This window comes from Leguminivora glycinivorella, chromosome 19 (assembly GCF_023078275.1).
Source record: "Leguminivora glycinivorella isolate SPB_JAAS2020 chromosome 19, LegGlyc_1.1, whole genome shotgun sequence".
Lineage (NCBI taxonomy): Eukaryota > Metazoa > Arthropoda > Insecta > Lepidoptera > Tortricidae > Leguminivora > Leguminivora glycinivorella.
In genome coordinates this window covers 5998124-6020040 of record NC_062989.1, presented here as the reverse complement: position 1 = coordinate 6020040, position 21917 = coordinate 5998124, and the positions used below count along the sequence as shown (strand labels likewise).

The 21917-nt window shown below is 40.5% G+C and overlaps 2 protein-coding genes, 1 long non-coding RNA gene and 1 other non-coding gene across 4 annotated transcripts in view; all 4 read right to left on the bottom strand.

The window, feature by feature from the left end:
* Nucleotides 1-21917, bottom strand: part of LOC125236817 (DNA replication ATP-dependent helicase/nuclease DNA2) — a 45969-nt gene that overhangs the window by 3939 nt on the left and 20113 nt on the right. The window contains exons 18-19 of the mRNA XM_048143747.1: nt 4169-4258; nt 773-876 (exon numbers count right to left, since the gene is read on the bottom strand). Of these exons, the coding sequence (XP_047999704.1) occupies nt 773-876; nt 4169-4258 (194 nt within the window). The remainder of the gene's footprint in view (nt 1-772; nt 877-4168; nt 4259-21917) is intronic.
* LOC125236818 lies at nt 9661-21540 on the bottom strand. Its single transcript, XM_048143748.1, has 3 exons — nt 17653-21540; nt 10806-10895; nt 9661-9796 (listed from the first exon to the last, which is right to left on the bottom strand). Exons 1-2 carry the CDS (start codon nt 21037-21039, stop codon nt 10863-10865), a joined length of 3420 nt encoding a protein of 1139 aa, XP_047999705.1. The 5' UTR covers nt 21040-21540; the 3' UTR covers nt 9661-9796; nt 10806-10862.
* LOC125236819 lies at nt 10942-12984 on the bottom strand. The gene is made up of 2 exons (XR_007178234.1): nt 11552-12984; nt 10942-11159 (listed from the first exon to the last, which is right to left on the bottom strand). It is a non-coding gene; the product is annotated as an uncharacterized LOC125236819 (long non-coding RNA).
* Trnak-cuu lies at nt 17351-17423 on the bottom strand. The gene has a single exon. It is a non-coding gene; the product is annotated as a tRNA-Lys (tRNA).

Genomic DNA, 21917 nt, shown 5'->3' with positions numbered 1-21917 from the left:
TGCCGCCAAAAGTTGTCCGTGTGCGGTGTGCCCGTTGCCCGTGTGCGCGGACGGGTCAGCGCGGATGACAACATCAACTTCATACAAATTGGTCGCGCGGATCGCTCCGCGCGGACGGTCCGCGTGACACTAAAACCAGCCATAGAGTTACTAATAAGGCAAGATGGGATAAAAGAAACATTGTCACAAGACTAACACAAGTAAAATTTAAGCTTGATACCTCAATTAGTACCTACCACAAAAACTATAGCGTGGCACGATTTTTTTTATCAGATTTTACAGATTTACTGTCATCAAAAACTACTAGACTATAATGCAAAACATGTATATAGTGACTGTTAGGGTCCCCCCACATCTAGCGTCTCGCGAGCGTCGCGTCGGGCCAACTGTATGGAAAAAGACGCCGCGTCGACGCGACGTCGACGCGGCGTCAAGCTTTGCCCATACAGTTGGCCCGACGCGACGCTCGCGAGACGCTAGATGTGGGGGGACCCTTACTTTATACTTACTTACTACTTACTTAGCTGGGGCGATAACCCAAAATGAGTTTTGGCCTCCAACACAAGAGCACGCCATTTCACTTTGCTCTGTCTCGAGCGGTATCGCGCCAGCTTTCGCCGATCGAGCTCACAGAGGTCTACTTCCACTCTATCAGTCCAACGATATTTTGGGTGACCAGCAGGATGGCTTCCATTCGGTCTCCCCAAGAAGGCCAATTTGACTGCCCGATCTAGTTACTGTTAAAACGATTAAGTAGCAAACCAAGGGATACCTTGCAGCACGACTTCTAACTACAGGGGGTAGTTGTTCAGGGTCTCCCACCAGGACGAAACGATTCGCAGCGAACAGCGGCCGTAGAACAGTGCATTGTAAAACCTGGATAAAAAGTATCTGTGTTAAAACATTTTCGAGGGTTGGTGTAGTAATATAATTTTAGCAATTCCTTAAGGTGGCTCGCTTTCCATACAAAAAACATCTACCATTTATTTAGTCACCGCACACTACAACTAAATAAAAATATGCGCATACATCTACTATACATTATCCGTCGTCGCGGTAGTGAATGAAATACATAAAATACATTGTTTCATACAGAAATCATGGACAAATCCTTGTGAATTTTTTATTATTTTTACGTAAATGTGCGTGCCAAATTTTGTGTACAGACACAGAGCCGTCATATTTCGCGCATTTTTAGTTGACAAGTAATTATTTAAAGATATTGGTTTAGTTAACTCAAGCAGACTCAGAAATAATGACGTATTTTGTCAACAAAGATACATATCGTGTATTTCGACACTGCTAATGTAAATCGAAATGGCGTCTCGGTCAAACGACTGACTATGATGCAGAAGATCGTGGGTTCGAATCCGAAGTTTTTTTTAATCATTTGAACTTTTATGGATTTATTAAGTATTTTTTATTTTTTTAATGGAATATTTGACTATTACTATATTGCTTTCCTATTTTTTATTTTCATACAAAAATACAATACAATCCTTTATTATGCCTTTGTTGATAAAATAAAATATTACACGTCTGGTATAATACATTATACATAGGTCATAGTGTGGGCATAGTATTAGTAAAGTATTGCATTTAATGAGCTGGTTGACCTATGTTATTGTTGTGTGAATGTTTTTCTTCAACAACTAAATGGTTATATACAAGAATATGGGTAGCTTTTGCACATTGTAATTTTTCCTCAGTCACCCGTTGACCACGAACGCTGTAAAGTGTTTGAAACATTGGGATGAATTTTAAACTCATTATACGCGATTTAATCCGTTTTCATAGTTTTTATTTCATGAGTAACTATCGCGGTAACTGAAGACAATATTAACTAAATGGTTACAAATAATAATTATCATCAATATAATCTGGTCCAGGCAGGCAATTATGGTCGCGCGATAAATGATAAAACATCTGGCCGTCCCTATAATCGCACTTACTAATAGTGCGACAGGGACGGCCTGATATGATATCGTCTATCGCGCGACCATGCTACCCGTGCTGTACTAGCTTTTGCCCGCGGCTTCGCTTGCGTTAGAAAGAGACAAAAGTAGCATATGTCACTCTCCATCCCTTCAACTATCTCCACTTAAAAAACATGTCAATCCGTCGCTCCGTTTGGCCGTGAAAGACGGACAAACAAACAAACACACATTATCTTTGGTGAAACAACGAATTCTTCCACTTCAGATTATAGAGTAACCAGCTTTATACAGCTTTATACCGCTTTTGATAAACTAGCTTTTGACCGTGGCTTCGCTCACGTAAGAAAGAGACAAAAAGTAGCCTATGTCACTCTCCATCCCTTCAACTAAATCCCCTTAAATAATCACGTCAATTCGTCGCTCCGGTTTTGCCGTGAAAGACGGACAAACAAACAGACACACACCATTTCCCATTTGTAATATTAGTATGGATTTGACATTATTATTTATATTTAATTAATTATATATGTATAGCCCAATTTCGTCGGGAACAGCGTGTTATGTAATGGCGTCGTTGGTGTACAGTCGTCTGTCACGCCGTGAAGGTGCGTTCGATTCCCAGGATTCTATTAACTTTTTGTATTTTTTTGGATATAAATTTCGTATTTTTTATTGACCGAGCAAGAATGGAGAGCCGAAGGTATCATTTTTATCTTAGCTATTGATATTTTTATTGTCATTTTGATTTTCTATTTATTAAGTTGAGATATAAAACACAACTTTTAATACCCTCGCTAAATATAATATTTTATCGAAATTACTCCTTAGATAAAAAAAGTCCACTTGAGTTTTTAAAGCATTACGTTACTCAGTTAACTATTGCATTTTCATTTACTAATTTAAGATTTCAAAAGCGATTTGAATACCCTTGCTCCATCGAAAATAAACAATTAGAAAAAAAAATCATTCGAATCGTAGTTTAGAAACTAAAATTTATCTATACTTTTTTGAAATTTTTAAAAATATCAGATTAGGATAATTATGTTAGAAATTCTGAGTTCGACGAACCCAAAAATTATTACCATGTAAGAGAATAGGTTTTTAATTTTTTTTGTGGTTAACGCTCAGTAACTACTGTACGAGTACATATACATTTATGTATAATAATAAAACAAAAAATAGTGTCTCATAGTGTTGTGTTCCTGCCGGTGAGTAAGGCTGCCAGAGCTCAACGAGGGTGTGGGGTGCTGACGACGGGAGGACTTACGGAACTAATTTGTTCCGTCTATTGTCCTTTGAGTCGTCGGCAACCCAAACCCTCCTTTGAACTTGTACACTCCTTTTTGCTGTGCACACGCAGCAAAGGGGAGTGTACAAGTTTCTAATGGGGCGGCAACGCGCATGCGACACTCTTTGAGTTGCAGGCGTCCATAGGTTACGGTGACCGCTTTCCATTAGGCGGACCGTATGCTTATTTGCCACCGACGTAGTATTAAAAAAAAAAAAGAGAGAAAAAGTCCTGGATTCGAACCCAGTACTTCCATGCAAATCATGCGATGGCACGTATTTACCGCAAGGCTATTTAAACAAGCTGTCGCCGCGTGAAATTATCGACTAGAAGGAATACAAAAACACTGTTTGTATGTGTGAGTGGTACTTAGAAATAGTGTAAAATAGTAAATTTATCTACATTAAGGGGATTAATGTTACAATGAGAAGTTGAATGTTTGTTGTAATACGTCAATTTTAATATTAAATGTTCGCGAAGCATAATTGAAAGTATATAAATGCCTGTACGACTCCACAAAAAAAATAAGACTGGTAATTTGAAGATTAACGCCATCTAACGCAGCCTGAGCTTCGGAAACCTATTTAGATGAACATTTACATAATTATATAAGGAACTAAAACTCAACTTGAAAGCTAGCTGAAGTCTAAAATAGGCCCTTGAGGCATTGTACCAAGGATACTGGCGACATTTCCTCGCTGTATCGCAATGCTGATACGTTGTGCGAAGAAGTCGCCGGCTCTCGGTCACTAGTTACCTCAACCAGACGCTTCGCGATTTCTGTGAACAACTTGTTCGCGCTGGCACCCCATGGACCTAGAGTTTCTACGAGTGTTCTTAGATGGAAACACAATAGTTCAGATTTTTTGTTGAATCAAATCCAAGTTATTCAAAAAGCGAGTCTGCTCCATGTATGAAATAAAGGTAAATTTAAAATCGTTACCTGAGTGGCTTCGTCTACTATGCAGACATCGAAGGTAGTCCGAGCCAACATCGCGTGCGCAGCCCCCAAGCACGTCACGCCAACCACCTCCTGCGTTACATAATTAATTAAACCCAAAATTATACACCCCTCTGGATACAGGCGTAATTGTATATACATATGTATTTATGTACATATTACATGTGCTAAAATACTTTTTTCGACGTCGCTACTAGGAAAGACTTACCACATTATCCCCTCTGCCTTTATAAGAAACAAATACACACTACAGGGCACAAATAGAATAACCTAACCACAAAATTAAAATTTTGAAAAAACCCCCGACCGCGTCATAGTGGACCGATTTTCATTAAACATGGCTAAGAACACTCCCGACTAACTCAGCTTTCAAACAAAAAAAAAACACTAAATCGAAATCGGTTCATCCGTTCGTGAGCTACGATGCCACTGACAGACACACACACAGACAAACAGACAGACAGACACACACACAGACAGACACGTCAAACTTATAACACCCCGTCGTTTTGTCGTCGTGAGAAAAATACAAATAAATAATGATGATCTTACCTATATTGATACGTGACATTTTTAACCCCCGACGCAAAAACGACGGGGTGTTATAAGTTTGACGTGTCTGTCTGTGTGTGTGTCTGTCTGTCTGTTTGTCTGTGTGTGTGTCTGTCAGTGGCATCGTAGCTCCCGAACGGATGAACCGATTTCGATTTAGTGTTTTTTTTGTTTGAAAGCTGAGTTAGTCGGGAGTGTTCTTAGCCATGTTTAATGAAAATCGGTCCACTATGTCGCGGTCGGGGGTTGTTTCAAAATTTTAATTTTGTGGTTAGGTTATTCTATTTGTGCCCTGTAGTGTGTATTTGTTTCTTATAAAGGCAGAGGGGATAATGTGGTAAGTCTTTCCTAGTAGCGACGTCGAAAAAAGTATTTTAGCACATGTAATATGTAAGTACTATCAGCCGAAAAAGTGCATGGAAAGCCTAAGGGTCAATTTTGCATATCAACGTCTGTAGCAAGAATGGACTAGTGTATAGATAGAAAACTAGATGTCGTTGAAAGCAAGAATGGAGTAGTGTATAGATAGAAAATTAGATGGCGTTGTTGACCAAAAAAGGTTAATGTAGGTGAATTTGCTAATAAGTAAAGAAATTCATTAAATTATTACGAGTTTTTATGTTCATTGTCGTTTAAAATACATTTTTTTATATTTTAATTTCAAACGAGTGTCACTTAGTCACGGTGGGTAAAACCACATTAGGGAGAGGTAGAAATCATTTATAAATTTTTGTTATGAGTTTTTCTAAATATGCCTTTGTCTTTAAATACTACTAAGTTAATCGTCCAGTGGCGGTGGCACCCTCATTAGTGCGTTTTCACATTGTCCAATCCGATATCGGATGTAGGACCGATATTCCATACCTTCCGACGTCCGATATCGGATCGGATAATGTAAACTGCAGAGAAATTAAACCCTAAAGATCATCGGTCGACGGCGAGCGGGTCACGTGATGTGTGCTCGCCCGAGCCGGTTCTCCCTCATTGTGCCTCCCCCCCCGCCCGCACCAACCAATTACTTTTCTAGCAACCGTCGTTTCTGAATACATATTTGCTCGTTTTTAATTTTATAATATTTTGTCGGCTTCCAGCCAAACATCATACAAAAAGACATCACACTTAGCGCCACTGCCAGGATTTGAACTCGGAACACCAAGCGCCCGACCCTTCGTATAACCAGTGCTCTGTTCCCCTAGGCTACCAGTTGAGTTGACAACCTTGTCGAAAATTTGCCTTGCATTACTTCAATGCAATCCGTAATCTATGTGGTCTCAGTGGTCTGTTCTCAAACTCTTCTAATGACTACAGGATAAGGTTGAAATTGGCATAATAATAATGTTAATGTTATTCTTCCGAAATTTTTTATACTACCGCGATTTTACTTCAGAAAAGTATCTCTTGATTTTTCGTGTTTTTATTACTTGCTGGTTAAGGTTGAGATTTAAAATAATTTACTTATTTATTGTCTTATTTACTACACTCTAGTTGAGGGTAATATCATTATTACTTTTCAAGTCATTACATTACTAACTATTGGAAGTATGGAACAAACATTAAAAAAAAACAAGTTTCCTTTATTAACGAGTATCCCTGTCTTAATGCTCCACCTGCCCCTCTAGCACAACTTGCCTTGTCGCGCGCGAGTCCATACTTGAAGTCGCGCTTTATGTATGGACTCGCGCGCGACAAGGCAAGTTGTGCTAAAGGGTCTGATCTCACATAGGTATTATTTCTAATGTGTGTAAACAAAGTTATCAGACATTGTGATACCTATCAGGGAAAGATTTCTATATTTTTTTTGTAGTATAGTTATAGTATATATGTTGGTTCTTTCTCAGTGAGTTACTGAGACATCCCAGTTTAAATAGCTGTAAAATAATAATGTTTTAAAAAGTATATATTATACGTTTATATAAACAAGGTTTTCTATTTTAGTTTGTTAGTAAATTAACTATAGTTCGTTTCAAACCTCGGGTAGTTCCATGTAACGGGAAAATTTAAGTTACCAATTATTGCATGACACTTCAGGTATTTTTTATTATTTTTTATGTCTATGATTAAAGTTATTAACTTATATAGGCAATATGAGCATTATACAATACTAGCTTTTGCCCGCGGCTTCGCTCGAGTTAAATTTGAAAATTGAGGAATGCTCCATACTCAATCCATTTTAGGGAAGAGCCCGGGGTTGGAAATACACGAAAAGTAGCCTATGTCACTCTGCAACCCTTCAACTATCCGTTCCATTTTACCGTGAAAGGCGGAAAAACAAACAGAGACAAACACACTTTCCCATTTATACTTAATATTAGTATGGATGGTATATCGTTAATACGATCGTTTAATTTACTTCATAAAAATCATAAAAATTTTCACCACACCAACGCGAACAAAATACTGACTATAAAACATCAATTTAAATCAAATCCAGCAATCTATTCAATATTTATGATTTAAAAATAATTATTTGTAGGTAAGTTCTACCAGCCAGCTCAAGGCATCAAGTTAAAATTTGGAAATTACTTTGCACTCTTGTGGATAACATGCAATTTTGGTATCCGTTATCCAAGAGCGCAAAGTAATTTCATACAAATTTTAACGATGTCTTGCCTTAGAATTTACTTAAAAATGATGATTTTGAATCCTAAATATTGAATAAATTGATGGATTTGATTTAGTTTGATGTTCTATAGTCTATATTTTGTTCGTGTTGGTGTGGTGAAAAATTTTGTGTTTCACTCGGTGGCAAAGTTTGTTTAACCTTCGTGCCTTGAAACCCTCGCAACGCTCAAGATTCCACTTTTTGAACCTCTCGCTACGCTCGCGGTTCAATATTGGAATCTTTCGCTTGCTCGGGTATCAATATTGGCACGTGCGGTTAAACAACAACTTTGCCCCCTTGGCAAAGTTGGATTCCAATATTAAAACAAAAAACAAATAACTATTACACATATATATAAACAACCAGAAATAACTAAACGCTGTTGTTTTCATTATTGTATTTATTTTCATTTATTTTTTACTAATACCTGGAGGGCGATTTTTGAATCTCGCATACGGGATTTTGTCACTAAAATACCGGTTGAAAACGGTGACTTGTTTATTATTTTCAGTGACAATTTTCTGAATTCGAACGCGTGAGACTCAAAAATAAGCCCGCTGGTCACGATAATGTTCACTTTTATAATTGCCTAAAACCTTATACAAAGTATTAAAAAATACGACAACGGCAAAATAAGGTATACAGCATTATCTTCAGAGAATAACTGCAATTACACATTTTATTTTACCCTAAAAGTTCTTATCTTAAAAACAAGATATATTAAGTTATTTATTTACTTCTAAATAACAGCCTAGATTAATAATCTAATACCTCGGGTGTTGACATGTGTAGGTAAATAAATTACAAATATCTTTCTAATATGTATAAAATTTCCACCATTTAACCTTACTGTTTGAGCAGTGGTTTAAAACTTTATTTTGGGTGTTAACTATATTATTAACCGCTATTTTTATAACATATTAAATGGTCTAATTTACAGCCGGATGGCAAATTACCCAACATTTTATTAAGGTTTAGGCTTAAGTTGCATTTCCGATCGGAAAAGGATTGAAGCCTCACCCCAATTAAAAATGTAGGTATTGTAGGTAATATGTGAAATAAAGGAGAACTAAGATTGTTAATTTTTCATTATTTCCAGCATAAATAAATTTTAGTGAATGAATCACATTAAACATAAATTTAAAAAAGCACCTTTATAAATCCTTTCACCTGTACGGTAAAACGAGAGTGGATTACAGGACTGGTAGGCAATTACCTACTTAATTACCACTTATTAATAAATTGTGTCAAGTTTGAAATTATTATCACTAACTCCAATATAGTCTTGTTATCAAATAATCAAAGGTAATATTTTTTACTTACGTGTTCAATAGAAAAATAATGTAATTTTTACATATTAATATAGGCATATAAAGTATTATAATGTTATTTATACACTTATTTGACACACACTGTTGCATCGATTAACAGTCTTTGTTATACCTACAGGCTTGACCTGGCCAAATGATTATGTCACTAATATTTGGTATAACCCCCTTCCTTGTCAATTACATCTTGCAAACGGGAACGCATAGATGCGACAAGATTTTGACAAAAATCTGACCCGCGAATGTTTTCCCATATTTGCAAACAATGAGCTTCTAATGCTTCGGGGGTTCGCTCATTGACGTTATCCCAGCGCTGGACCATAACACCCCAGACATTCTCAATTGGATTTAAATCGGGCGACCTAGCAGGCCACGGAATAACTTTTACTTCATTTTTATTTTGCTCCAACCACCTCTTCACAGTATGCGAATTATGAATAGGGCAATTGTCCTGCACTAACGTTATCTGTGTCATTTCGTCTTCAGGATATACGTTTCGAACAGTAGGTAATAACGTTTCCTCTAGCACTTCCACATATGTTTCGCTATTCGCTCGATTGGGAATCCTGACGAGCTCCCCGGCCCTGCTGCACTCATCCAGCCCCACATGTTCACCGAAATACGGCCCGACTCCATGTTAGGCACGACATTGTTGGTATCGTACCGAGTATTATTTCTGCGCCATAAATGAAGACGGCCATGTTGACTTGATCTGAAAGACTTTTCGTCAGTGAAGATAACATTACTCCAGTCGTAGTCTAAGTGATCCTTCGCAAATTGTAATCTTGCCGTTTTGTGTCTGTCTGTGAGAAGAGGCTTAACAGCAGGCCTGCGATTGTGCAAGCCTTCACTGTGAAGAACTCGACGAACCGTGTCTGTCGCCACCCCTCTCCTAGCCGCCTACGGTACATTTACGAGTCCGTAAAGGAGAAGGATGGCAACTTATTTGTGTGTGTGTAGTCAATATATATACTGACCACCAAACAGAATGCATGGTATACATACCTGACACTTCTATAGATGATTCCTCATCCACGCTCACGCTGTCCCAACCTTCTCGGGGCCAGGTGAGCCTCTGATCTGCTTCGCTTGCTTTTATGTTACGGCGGCTGATTGTCACTCCGTGATCTGTGGGTTTTAAGTGCTCATGAATATGGTATTCTCCTAACAACCGTCCCTTAGAACATACATCATCGTCATACTACTCATACTAAGGATTGATCTTATTCAACCAGACAGGGTACACCAAATACATCTTCCTCGGACGCCTACACGCCCAAGTGGATAGTCGAGACGTACCGCCACACTACGGCACGTCTGTCTGGAGCTCGGCGGGTGTGAGGACGTGCTGAACTGTCAACACCCTCGTACCTATCATACCGACTCTTCTGGAGAACTCGTCTTCCAGGATTGATAACAGTGAGGGCCGTCGGCGTACCTCTCGACCCCCGGCGACCTCGTCTTTCCGGGCTGAGCCAGGTACGCCGCCGACGTGCCCCTCGACCCCCGGCGACCTCGACCCCCGGGCTGAGCCGAGCACGCCGTGGACTTGCACCTCACCCTCTGGCGATCTAGTCTTACCAGGATTGAGAACAGTGAGCCGTCGACGTACCTCTCGACCCCCGGCGACCTCGACCCCCGGGCTGAGCCAGGTACGCCGCCGACGTGCCCCTCGACCCCCGGCGACCTCGACCCCCGGGCTGAGCCGAGCACGCCGCGGTCTCACCATGATTGAGCATGCATGCTTATTCTAAGTGTGTCTACCTGTCACTTACCGGCACCTTTAGCGTGCCTTGTCTGCTTGCGCCTCTGGAGAACTAGTCTTCCAGGATTGAGTACCATACTTACTATTTAGATAAACAACTCGGCACCTAGTGGCACCTTTAGTGCGCCTTGTCTGTTACTAAGATAATCGAGGTAATAGCCTTTAGTTAGATATGGAAACAATTGTAAGAGATACCATTACACCACTGTGAGCCACCAAGTATAAATAAATACTTAGCTTTAGTCGTCTCTGCAATATCTGGATAGCACGTGGATCACTTCACTGTGTGTCACACTTTTAAGTACTGGCGCGTTTCTCGCGCCTCGTGGAATGTCTACGTGGCACGTAGTTTGACAACTTTGAGATACTTACTATGGCTCCACCCAGAGGGCGCCGCCAGTGTTGCCGCAGGGGAATATTCTTGGGGCTCTATAGTTTCGCGTTGGTCGCGACACTCCCCACTTGTAGCGATAGGTATCTAGGGCAGTTCTGAGAAAGAAGTCTAGGCTACAAAGTGTTAAATCTATTTATTAGGACTATTTAGGGACGTGGGTCGTAGGCCTACGGTGGTGATGGCAAATGGATCGCAGCGTAGCTGAGCGTTACTGTCCTGGCGTCCTGGCGTCGGTAGTGGCGTGTGACGCGGCGTTCGACGCGAGTGGGCAGAGGCGTCCAGGCAGGGTGAAGGTTTGCGGGCGTGATAGTAGTGAGCCCGTCGAGTAGTCCCTGGAATTTTATTCCACTGTGTTAGGCTCCGAAGTCTTAATGTACCCGTGGATCGTCCCGCCACATTTACAAAGGCATTCTAGTACCTAGTTATTAAAACTAATTCAGTTTGTCTGTGGCGGTCGATAAATGATGATTCAGAACGGAGATGATTATGATTTAAAGGCATAAGCGTAAGGCTGCTATTGGCAAGGCGCGATAGTATGGAGGCTAGAAGGTTATGACTATACATAATAGGTATTAGGTATGCAATAAAGTTATGCCCATTAAAACTAAAAGGCTAAAAGTAAAATGTACATATATAGTGCAATAGCATTCACAATGTATGGCTAGGTCACCAGCTTCGAAGCAGTGGAAACTTAAAACTAAGATAGGTATGTGTTCAAACTTACCCAAAGTGGGGGAATATATGCACTTGATTTGTAATGAAGTGTCGTAACAAACGAGATGCACCTTTTATAAATTAACTATGTGTTTTATGGTTTCATATAACTATTAGAAATTCACACATGACGATTCAAGGGCGCGGCCCATATCTGTGCACGAGCGACGTGCGCGCCGCGCTGCAGTTTGATCTCTTCTGCGGGCCGAGGCACCGTTATAACATGGCGCCGGCGATATCGCGTAAACAAGTACGCGGGATTGGAAAAGTCGATAGTATCGACAGTATCGACGTCGATACTTATCATTTCCTATTTATTTGTCATAACGACAAGATTAAATGTTGTAAATATATGAGAATATATTTATTTTAATTCTTATAATTTACTAAGAAATAATTAACGCTACAGTTACCCCGCTCCCTAGGGAAGGATTTTTGCTCACCTTAATTAAAAAATCCGATAGGTACACTAAACACTAAACTAAGCTCTATTTATATATGTATTTGTACTAAATTCATTTATTATCTTGAGCGTCTTACTAGTTTGAGGTCCTTAATATGCCAAGTGCCCAAATCTTTGCCGGACGTATCTTGCAAGTCGTAGACTAGAGGAGACCTTTTACGTACTATTTTACATTCTAAAAACTTCGGTGCCAACTTCTTGCTAAAATAATGGTCTTTATCACTTTGGTAATAGGTTTTTCTCCAAACTATGTCATTGACGTTGAATTCGGTTGGTAGGCGTCTTAAGTTGTAGCGAGAGGTGTTTTTTGCGTGAGCCTGCCAAAGACGAGTTTGGACTTCATCAAATATATTTGCCATGGGACCAACATTTTCGGCATAAATACTGCGAGGTAGAAAAATTACTTCATTGGAAAGGTCGTTATCTACGTAGTGCGAACCGCACGTTACTAACTCTCGCGCGTAAACAAGAAAGGAAGGCGTGAAATTAGTAACTTCGCTTCGTGAGTTATTGATAGCAAAGGTTATTTTTGGCAAGTTAACGTCCCAAGCTCTGTGGTCGTTTTCTATGAAAGTAGAAATACATGTAATTAAGGTACGGTTATGACGTTCCACCGTGTTTACCTGGGGAGTATAACGGGGGGTAAAGAAAACGTTGGGCACTTTATATTTTTTAAAAAACGAATCTAAGTTTTTACTTATAAACTGACTCCCGTTATCCAAGAACACTGTCTGAGGTACTCCATGAACAAGAAAGACCGAGTCTTCTAGATGTTTGATTACTGCTTCCGCGTTCGCTCGTCGTAGTGGGAATGCGAGGCAATATTTCGAAAAACAACACACTATTACGAGTAGAAATGTGTTCTGTTTTCTACTTGTAGGAAGAGGACCAATAAAGTCGATTGATATCATTTGGAAGGGTCGTGAGCATTGTTTAGGTCTGCCCATGACCCCTAACGTAGTATGGTTCGGTTGCTTGTGTGCTAGACAAACAGAGCAACTCGAAATAACCTTAACTACGTCGGAATGCATACCCGGCCAGAAATATCGCAGGGCCAAACGGTGATAAGTTTTATGTATGCCCAAGTGGCCGGCAGTTGGGGTTGCATGATTATCATTGATTATTTGATCACGCAACTCACGTGGAACCACTTCTTTCCAGGCAAACTCCGACGTTAGTGAGCACTTATTTTTTGAGAGTCTGTAAAGCACATTGTTATTAATAGTGAAGTTTGGAAGACTGGAGGGAGACGTGCGACAAGTGCTATATTTATTTATGTACCACGGATCAGTTGTACGCGAAAAGGGATTGGTCATTGTAATAGCAGCTACAGGCAAAGCGCGAGAAAGGGCGTCTGGTATGACATTATCCACGCCCCGACGATGTTTTATAATGAAGTTAAAGGTGGATAATCGAATACCCCAACGGGCCAGCCTCCCGGTTGGGTTATTGAGTGAAAGGAACCATTTTAAAGCTGCATGATCCGTATACACCGTAAAAGTCTGACCGTTATCAAGATAACAGCGCCAGTGCTCCAAAGCGACCAAGACGGCCAAGGTTTCCCTTTCCGTAATGCTATAATTACGCTCTGCGCCAGTCAAGGACTTACTCATATATGCTATGGGGTGTTCCTGACCATTAATCGTTTGACAGAGCATAGCGCCGATGCCGTAATTACTTGCATCTGTGTGTACCTCGAACGGAAGGTCATAATGAGGGCAAGCCAATACGGGGCAAGAGGTAAGTTTATTTTTAAGCTCTTCAAAAGCAGCATTAGCTTCTTCAGTCCAGGCAAAGGGAGACCCACCTTTTTTACCCGAGGTCAAGCTATTTAAGGGTCCAGCGATGGTGCTAAAATTCGGAACAAATCGGCGATACCATGAAGCGCTTCCTAAAAAGCTTTTTACGTCCTTCTTTGTAGTGGGTGTAGGGTAATTTCTAATTGCCTCCACTTTCTCGGGGTCAGTGCGTAGTCCTTCAGAGTCGACTACGTAACCAAGGTATTTTAAGCTGTCCCTAAAGAACTGTGTTTTTTCAAAATTTATTGTCAAGTTAGCTTGTTGAAGTTTGTTTAACACACGCGACAATAAGGCAACATGGCTTTCAAAACTATTACTTACGCAAATAATGTCGTCTAAATAACAGAATACCCTGAGCTCAAATTCGGGTCCAAATAGGGCATCGACCAGCCGCTGCTGGGTGGCAGGGGCATTAGTGAGGCCAAAAGCCATTGTTTTAAAGGAAAATGTCCCCCTATTTGGTACAAAAAAAGCAGTTTTGCAGCGATCTTCTGCAGCTATAGGTATTTGCCAGAAACTTTTGGACAAATCGATGCTCGTTAAATATTTCGCGTCTCTAAGATTGTCAAGGATCTCGGACATATACGGAAGACTGTAAGCGTCTTTAATTGTAACGGAATTAAGTTTCCGGCTATCAAGGCAAAACCTTGGCTTACCATTCTTTTTGTTGACTACTAGTACCGGGGATGACCAGGCACTTTCACAGGGTTCAATCACGTCCAGTTGTAGCATTTCGTCTACCTGTTCATTAATAATTTTAGTCTTTTCCGGAGACATACGGTAGTAACGTTGTCTTATAGGGGACGCATTACCTGTATGTATATGATGTTCTATCATCGCGGTTCGACCTAAACCTTTCTGCTCGTAAGATATAGCTTTAAATTTCTTTATTAAATCGTCAACAACTGAGCGCTGATTAGGATGTAAATGTTGATAGGATGTGATATGCTTAACTTCCTGGGGAATAGTGGGCTCAGAAACAGAATTAGAAGTTTCACTTATATTTAGAGAGGCAATATATTTCGGACATAAGTTAAACTTCCGCCAAAAATCTATACCTAATATAAAGTGCGTTTTGACAATGGGCATGACATATGCCTTAAGGATGTGATTCTGTCCCTCAAAATGAACGGGTAGATTTATATAACCAATACTTTCTAATTTGTGCCCACCAGCTGACTCCAAGTTAGTATCGTCAGGATTGAGTATTGTAAATTGCGAGAATATTGGATCATTGTGAAAACCATTACCGATAATCGTTACAGCAGCACCAGAATCCAATAGTCCCGAGATTTTTTTATTCTGTATTTTAACATCGATAAAAACCCTGTTATCGTTATTTAGTGTTTGTGATTGCAGAATTGAAGTTACTTTATAGACACGAAAAAAATTCTTTATAAATTTCAACCAGTCGGTCCAGTCGTTAACTTCGGAGTAACTACAATTCTGCTTCATGCGTTTTTTTGTTCCTGTGTAGAGGAAGATAATTGTTTCTGACAGTCAGGGCAGTCGTGAAACTTAACTCCTGGGTGACCACAACGAAAACATACAATAACACGTTCTGCGGTGCAGTTCCTCAACGAGTGAGTGTCGACGCGACAGCGAGGGCAAAATTTCGGCCTAGCATTGATTGCATAAACTGGTGTAGCGGCAGCAACTGCGTCGACAGGTGTAATATTCGTAATAGTATTAGGCTTATTTGCGTAGTTAGAGAATCGAGACTTATAGTCGTAATTTTTTGCAAAAGGCTGTCTCTGTAAAAATGGTTTATTTGACGCGTTAGTAGAAGTAGAGGCGTGAGAGTAAGCAAAGTCCGGGGCTAGGGTCTCAGACGTGGCTTTGGGGGGCTCTCGATATTGAGCCATACGAGACTGAACATTTTCGTAGTTCTTACACACGGACTGCAATTGTTGTACATCTTTTATTTCCGAGCAAGAAGTGAGCACGTTGGCGTAGCAAGGACGAATATTGTGAAGCAATATCTGTAACTTTTCTTCTTCCGGCAGAGGTTTATCAAGCTGTGAAAACATGCCCGACATTATTGAAAGGTAGATTGTAATATTTTCCCGCGGGCCCTGTGTACGTGCCTTGATTTCGTCCTTGAAGCGATAATCATAGTTCGGAGTACTGAAGGCCTCCTTGAGCCTAACACAGACATCTTCCCATGAATCAACTTGATCTCTTATACTTCTAAACCAATGTAGGGCATCATCGGTGAATATCTCGGTTGCGAAAGATAAGACTTTGCTTGAGGATAGCGACCTGGCCTTGATAAAATCAGATGCACTGCGGATGAAGGACCTTACGCACGTTTTTCCATTAAATTTTAGTTTTGACAACTCCGAGGACAAACCACGCTCACAATTTACCGTAATGAGGCTCGGAGTATCTTCAGAAGTGGAACCCGCAGCAATAGTATCAAAGTTGTTTAAGGCTGATTTGCAAGTTTGGAATAGTTTAAAGCATTCGTTGCACGCGGTTAATGAATCTGGCTGAGATGAGCAATCGATCCGGTTCAAGCGATGGAAAATGTGATTCATTGTATTTTTAGTTCGAGCTAAAAGGTTTTTGTCAAAGTTTTCATTTAAACACTTTATGTTTTTAGCTATTTTTGACAAGCTTTCCTCCACTGCCGCTGCATCTACTGCAGGATCAAATGGTGACAATAAAATATCATCAGAAGGATAAAGCCGCACGAGTTTCGTAATTTGTTTACGTAAATCCATCACATTATCAGCGGGGATTCCCCTCTAATCTCTACTTCATACGCAAGCTCCGCCTTTTGGAGTGACATGAATTTTATTTCCGATGTCATGATGTAGAATGTATTTTACAACGTTTGGGTAAGTTTGCACACGTATAATTATTAGGGTTATTCTAAACTACTCCGTTCTGTTACAGAGAGAGCGAAAGTGAAAGTAGTGACTTGTTTTTATTAATATAAAATAAGATAGAAGGAAGTAGGAGAAAAAGAAAATAAATCGTATAGCACCGAAAGATAAGATAAGAAAATGGATGGTGATAGAGAGAAAAACAAATTACAGAAAGGCAAAATAAAATGCAACTAGTGTCTAAAGTATTGTTACAAAATATCGGTTTTATCGATATCGATAACTGCCTTGTCCAATCTCTAGACCCAAGTTGTTAAGCACAATTTAAAATAAAAAACAAGACTTCACAAAACAACACGCACACAAAACAAACTACTCAACGATCCAAAATACCACAGAAACCACCTTGATACCAAGTTGAAGGCGCCACTTGTAGCGATAGGTATCTAGGGCAGTTCTGAGAAAGAAGTCTAGGCTACAAAGTGTTAAATCTATTTATTAGGACTATTTAGGGACGTGGGTCGTAGGCCTACGGTGGTGATGGCAAATGGATCGCAGCGTAGCTGAGCGTTACTGTCCTGGCGTCCTGGCGTCGGTAGTGGCGTGTGACGCGGCGTTCGACGCGAGTGGGCAGAGGCGTCCAGGCAGGGTGAAGGTTTGCGGGCGTGATAGTAGTGAGCCCGTCGAGTAGTCCCTGGAATTTTATTCCACTGTGGCGCCCAACGTGGGGCTCGAACCCACGACCCTGAGATTAAGAGTCTCATGCTCTACCGACTGAGCTAGCCGGGCTGCAGTTTGATCTCTTCTGCGGGCCGAGGCACCGTTATAACATGGCGCCGGCGATATCGCGTAAACAAGTACGCGGGATTGGAAAAGTCGATAGTATCGACAGTATCGACGTCGATACTTATCATTTCCTATTTATTTGTCATAACGACAAGATTAAATGTTGTAAATATATGAGAATATATTTATTTTAATTCTTATAATTTACTAAGAAATAATTAACGCTACACACTACAGGCAGCAAAACTGCGACTAAGTTGCTGGTCCACTCCTTAATCTTCTCAAGAGCACGAAGCGCCGCTGCTCTCTTAGGTCTGGACTCGTCGTGATGTTCAGCCGACGCGATGTTCTCTAGGTGGTGCGTTTCAGGATCAGTGTTCTCGCAGAACGTCATGTCTTTGACTGCGAGTGGGTCTGGTTCGGGTATGGACTTAGGCTCAGGCTCGTGTAACTGACTAGATGCAGGCTCTAATAAGACTGAATCAGACGGTATTTCTTCTGACTCGTTTAATTCTGTTAATTGATAAGATTTCTGCTCAGAAGTCTTAAGAACGTCGTTAGTGGATTCTTTCATCACGTCGTCCCTTCTTGTTGGATGTGGGACGTCAGGAACCTGTACAGATTCTTCTACGCTTTCTTCATGTGACGTTTGTTTACACTGTTCCTCTCCATCTTCGATCTCTAACGGGTAGAGATGCGCGATAGATCTTGTATATATTGTATCTCCTACTTGGACCGTGGCTACTCTACATAAACCATCGGCGCCTTCCTTTAAAGATACTATTTTCCCAACTTTCCAATTGATCCTATTCTTCGTGTCGCCTTTTATTTGCACTATCTGACCTATTTTTGGCGTTAATTTTGAAGTCACTCTAGGCTCCTTAGGATGATGGGAGTATCTTTCTCTCAAATTTAGGAGATACCTGTTCTCAAACATCTCTTTGAATTCTCGTAGAATGATGAGCGCTTTCTTCCAACCTTTAATTAGATTGTCTTTGGTTACTGTCCCATGTGACGTAATAGGATCCATGCTCGACGTTTCCATTACGATACATTTTCCCATGGTAAGAAAGTCTGAGGGTTTTAATACGTGGTCAGGTTCTGAATCCACGTAGGTTAAAGGTCTTGTGTTAAGTACTGCTTCTATTTCCTTAACTGTTGTTGCCAGCTGGCTGTCATTCAATAAGTGTTTTTGTAAGGTTTTCTTCATACAATTCTTGGTTAAGCCAATCAACCTTTCGTAAAATCCTCCATGCCATGGGGCTAATTGCGGTATGAATTTCCATTTAATCTCCTTTTCTATGCAATATGGGTCTTGAAGAATTTCAGAAAGTAACTTGTAATGAGCTGCGTTGTCAGATGTAATTAAGGTAGGCACGCCTCTCGCTGATATCATCCTTTTTAAGGCCAGAAGACCTTCTTCCGCTGTTAGATCCTTTACCACTTCCAGGTGAATGGCTCTTACCGCTAAGCATGTATAAAGGCTAATCCATCTTTTACAACTGCCATTCCCGTTGTTAACTAGAAGTGGTCCCAGGTAGTCTGTTCCAACGTACGTAAAAGGAGAGCTGTAATTGACTCTCTCTTTAGGAAGAGCAGGGGTTTCTGGTAGTCTATAAGGTCCTCCATCATGTTTCATACATTCAGGGCATCCCTTTAATATCCGTTGGACTTTACTTCTTCCTTGAGGAATCCAATACATTTCTCTTATTTTATCAAGCGTGTGGCTGACACCTACATGTTTGTTCTCTTGATGAGTTTTCATTATAATTTCCTTCGTGAAATCTGACTCTTTTGGTATGAGTATAGGGTATCGTTTGTCGAACGACCAGTTTGCGTTTTTCATACGACCTTTGCATCTCAATAGGTCATCAATGTCCTTGAATACTCCTAAGTTTCGACTTAGATTGGTTTCTTTTCCTTCTACCTCTAGAGGAAAATATTTAGCTTGAATTTCTTTTAATTTATGAAGCTTGTCGTCTGTTGACTGATTATTTCCTATCACTTCATTTGGTGTTATAATTTCCTCCGTTTTCATCGGGTTGACATTAACAACTGGATCTTCTTTATCGACCATCTCTATGTCTTCTTGGAACCCAAGACCCTCCCCTGTCAGAAGAGAACTGGTTGGCTCACTGCCGGATGTGGTTGGCCATTTCTGTGGATCTTCTGTTATAAACTGCGGACCATTCAGCCATTTCTCCTTATCCTCCTCTGCACGAAGGGGTCTTGTGCCTACATCTGCTGGGTTCAAGCTTGATGGTAGATATCTTATCTCCAGGTCTTTGTTTGTCTTGATTTCTTCTACTCGTCTGGCAACGAAGGGAGGAAGTAGTTTGTTAGACTTACACCATTCGATGACAATCTGACTATCGGTCCATAAGACTTGTCTTACTATTTTCTGTTGCAGAAACTTAAGGACGAACTTCATCAGTCTACAGCCTATCAGTACTCCCAGAAGTTCTAGACGGGGTATCTTGAGGTTATCTTGATCCTTGGTTGGTATCAGACGGGATTTACCCATGATAAAGCTTTTCTTCGAGCCACAGACTAGAAACACCGATGCTGCGTAGGCTTGTAGTGAAGCATCTGTGAAGCAGTGTAGTTGGTAATTCGCTTCCGTTGGTGTCTTCATGTAACATCTATCCACCGATACCTTTCCTATGACTTCTAGGTTCTGTCGGATGATGTTCCACTCTTCTGTTAGCTCGCTTGATAATGGTGAGTCCCAAGATACTCCGGCCTTCCAAAGTCCTTGCAGAAAAAGTTTAGCTGATAATGTATGAGGTGCCGCGTAACCGCACGGGTCATAAATTGATGCGATAGTCTTCAGTATTCCTCTTTTTGTGACTGCTTCCTCTTGGAGGTTGGGCTTCAGCTGGAGGGTGTCCTTTTTTATGTCCCAGTCTAAGCCAAGTACTTTTATCTTGTTTTCTTTACATGTATCAGGGACCATCTTCATGAATTCTTCGGAGTTAGAACTCCAATCCCTGAGTGACATTGAAATATCTTGAAAAGATCCTTTTAAACTTTTGTAAAGCTCTATTGCTTCAGCTGTAGTACTACAGCCTGAAACAAAGTTGTCTACGTATATGTCATTCGCTTTCTGCCTGACATGCTGATCTTCTGCATTATTTAAATGTTCTTTAATAGTCGCATTCAGTAGAAACGGTGAAGATATCACGCCGAATGGAACTCTGCAGAATCTTAGGTAAAGTAGGTTATCCTGAGATACTGGTTTAGAGGTATCTTTAAGCCATAAGAATCTGGTAACGTCACGATCCTTCTCGTGTAATGCCATCTGTAAAAACGCCTTTTCTATGTCGGACGTCAATCCTATGTGATGTGTCCTGAATTTGATGAGTAACCCTGTAAGGTCTTCAAGCATGAGTGGTCCTCTGTATAAGCACTCGTTCAGACTCTTGGTGTTCTTGTTACTCTTGGAACTAGCATCATACACGATTCGCATAGGTTTTCCTCGATGACGTACTCCATGGAAGGGTAGGTAGTGAATAGCGTTACCAGTTGACGTTCCTGATGTGGGTACGACTTCTATTATACCCTTAGCTAATTGTTGTTTAAATGTATCGTCGTATGACATTAAGGTTTCTTGGTCCATGCGCTTCAGTAAACTTGACAGACGCCCAAAGGCGATTCCAAAGTTATTAGGTAAGTCAGGCGGATAAGTTATCCATGGCCAGCTTACCGTGTATCTATTGTTAATTTTTACTGTAGTTTCATTAAAATTTTTAATAGCTTCTTCTTCTCTTGTTGCTTTAGGTGAATCACAAATTCCTATACATTCCAATTCCCAAAGGTTTTTAATGTCTCCATCACAAAGAGGTGAATCTGGTTGATGAAGCTTCGTTTCAATACAAGTTTGAGCATAAGTCACTACATATGATTCCTCTTCAAGCTGTGGTTCCGTCTTGCCACTGACTATCCATCCAAGGGCAGAATCCACTAGAAACAAGTTACTATCTAGTTGTATCTTAGTTTCATAAATAATGTTAAAGTAGTAGTCGTTTCCGATTAGAATCTGCACCTGTCCGCTTACAGAACCATCATCCGCCAGTACATAAGACTCGGGTACGCCCCGTAACTTGACATTTGGGATGAATCCTCTTTTTGAAATAGTCAAGACTGTTTCTTTGTTTTGGGATCCTTTGGAAAATTTGAAGGGCATAAGGCCATGTTGTGCCTTTCCTTTCCTGGGCAAAGTCTACAAGTCCAGTTTTCCTTACAGTCCTTTACAAGATGATTCTTCCTAAAGCATATAAAGCATCTTCCGGTCAACCGCTTCTTTCTTTCCTCTAAAGTAGAAGCGTCCTGGCACGTATAATTGCGGTGTTTGCCGTTGCAGAATATACAACCTAAGATTTTCCCTTTTTCCTTTGGGTTAACAGTTGCAGATCTGTTAGCAGATGTTGCAACATTAGATACGCTCGGTTTGCTTCCTTTTTTGGGTTCATTGGCCCTTTGAAATTTTCCTTTTCT

Bases quoted from the DNA above. Each gene is read 5' to 3' on its own strand.
- LOC125236818 (XM_048143748.1), bottom strand. From the start codon at position 21,039: ATGGACCAAGAAACCTTAATGTCATACGACGATACATTTAAACAACAA. The intron at 10,896-17,652 runs GTGTGTAGCGTT...CTATCGCTACAA, and splicing joins TCGCAGTTTTGCTGCCTGTA to GTGGGGAGTGTCGCGACCAA.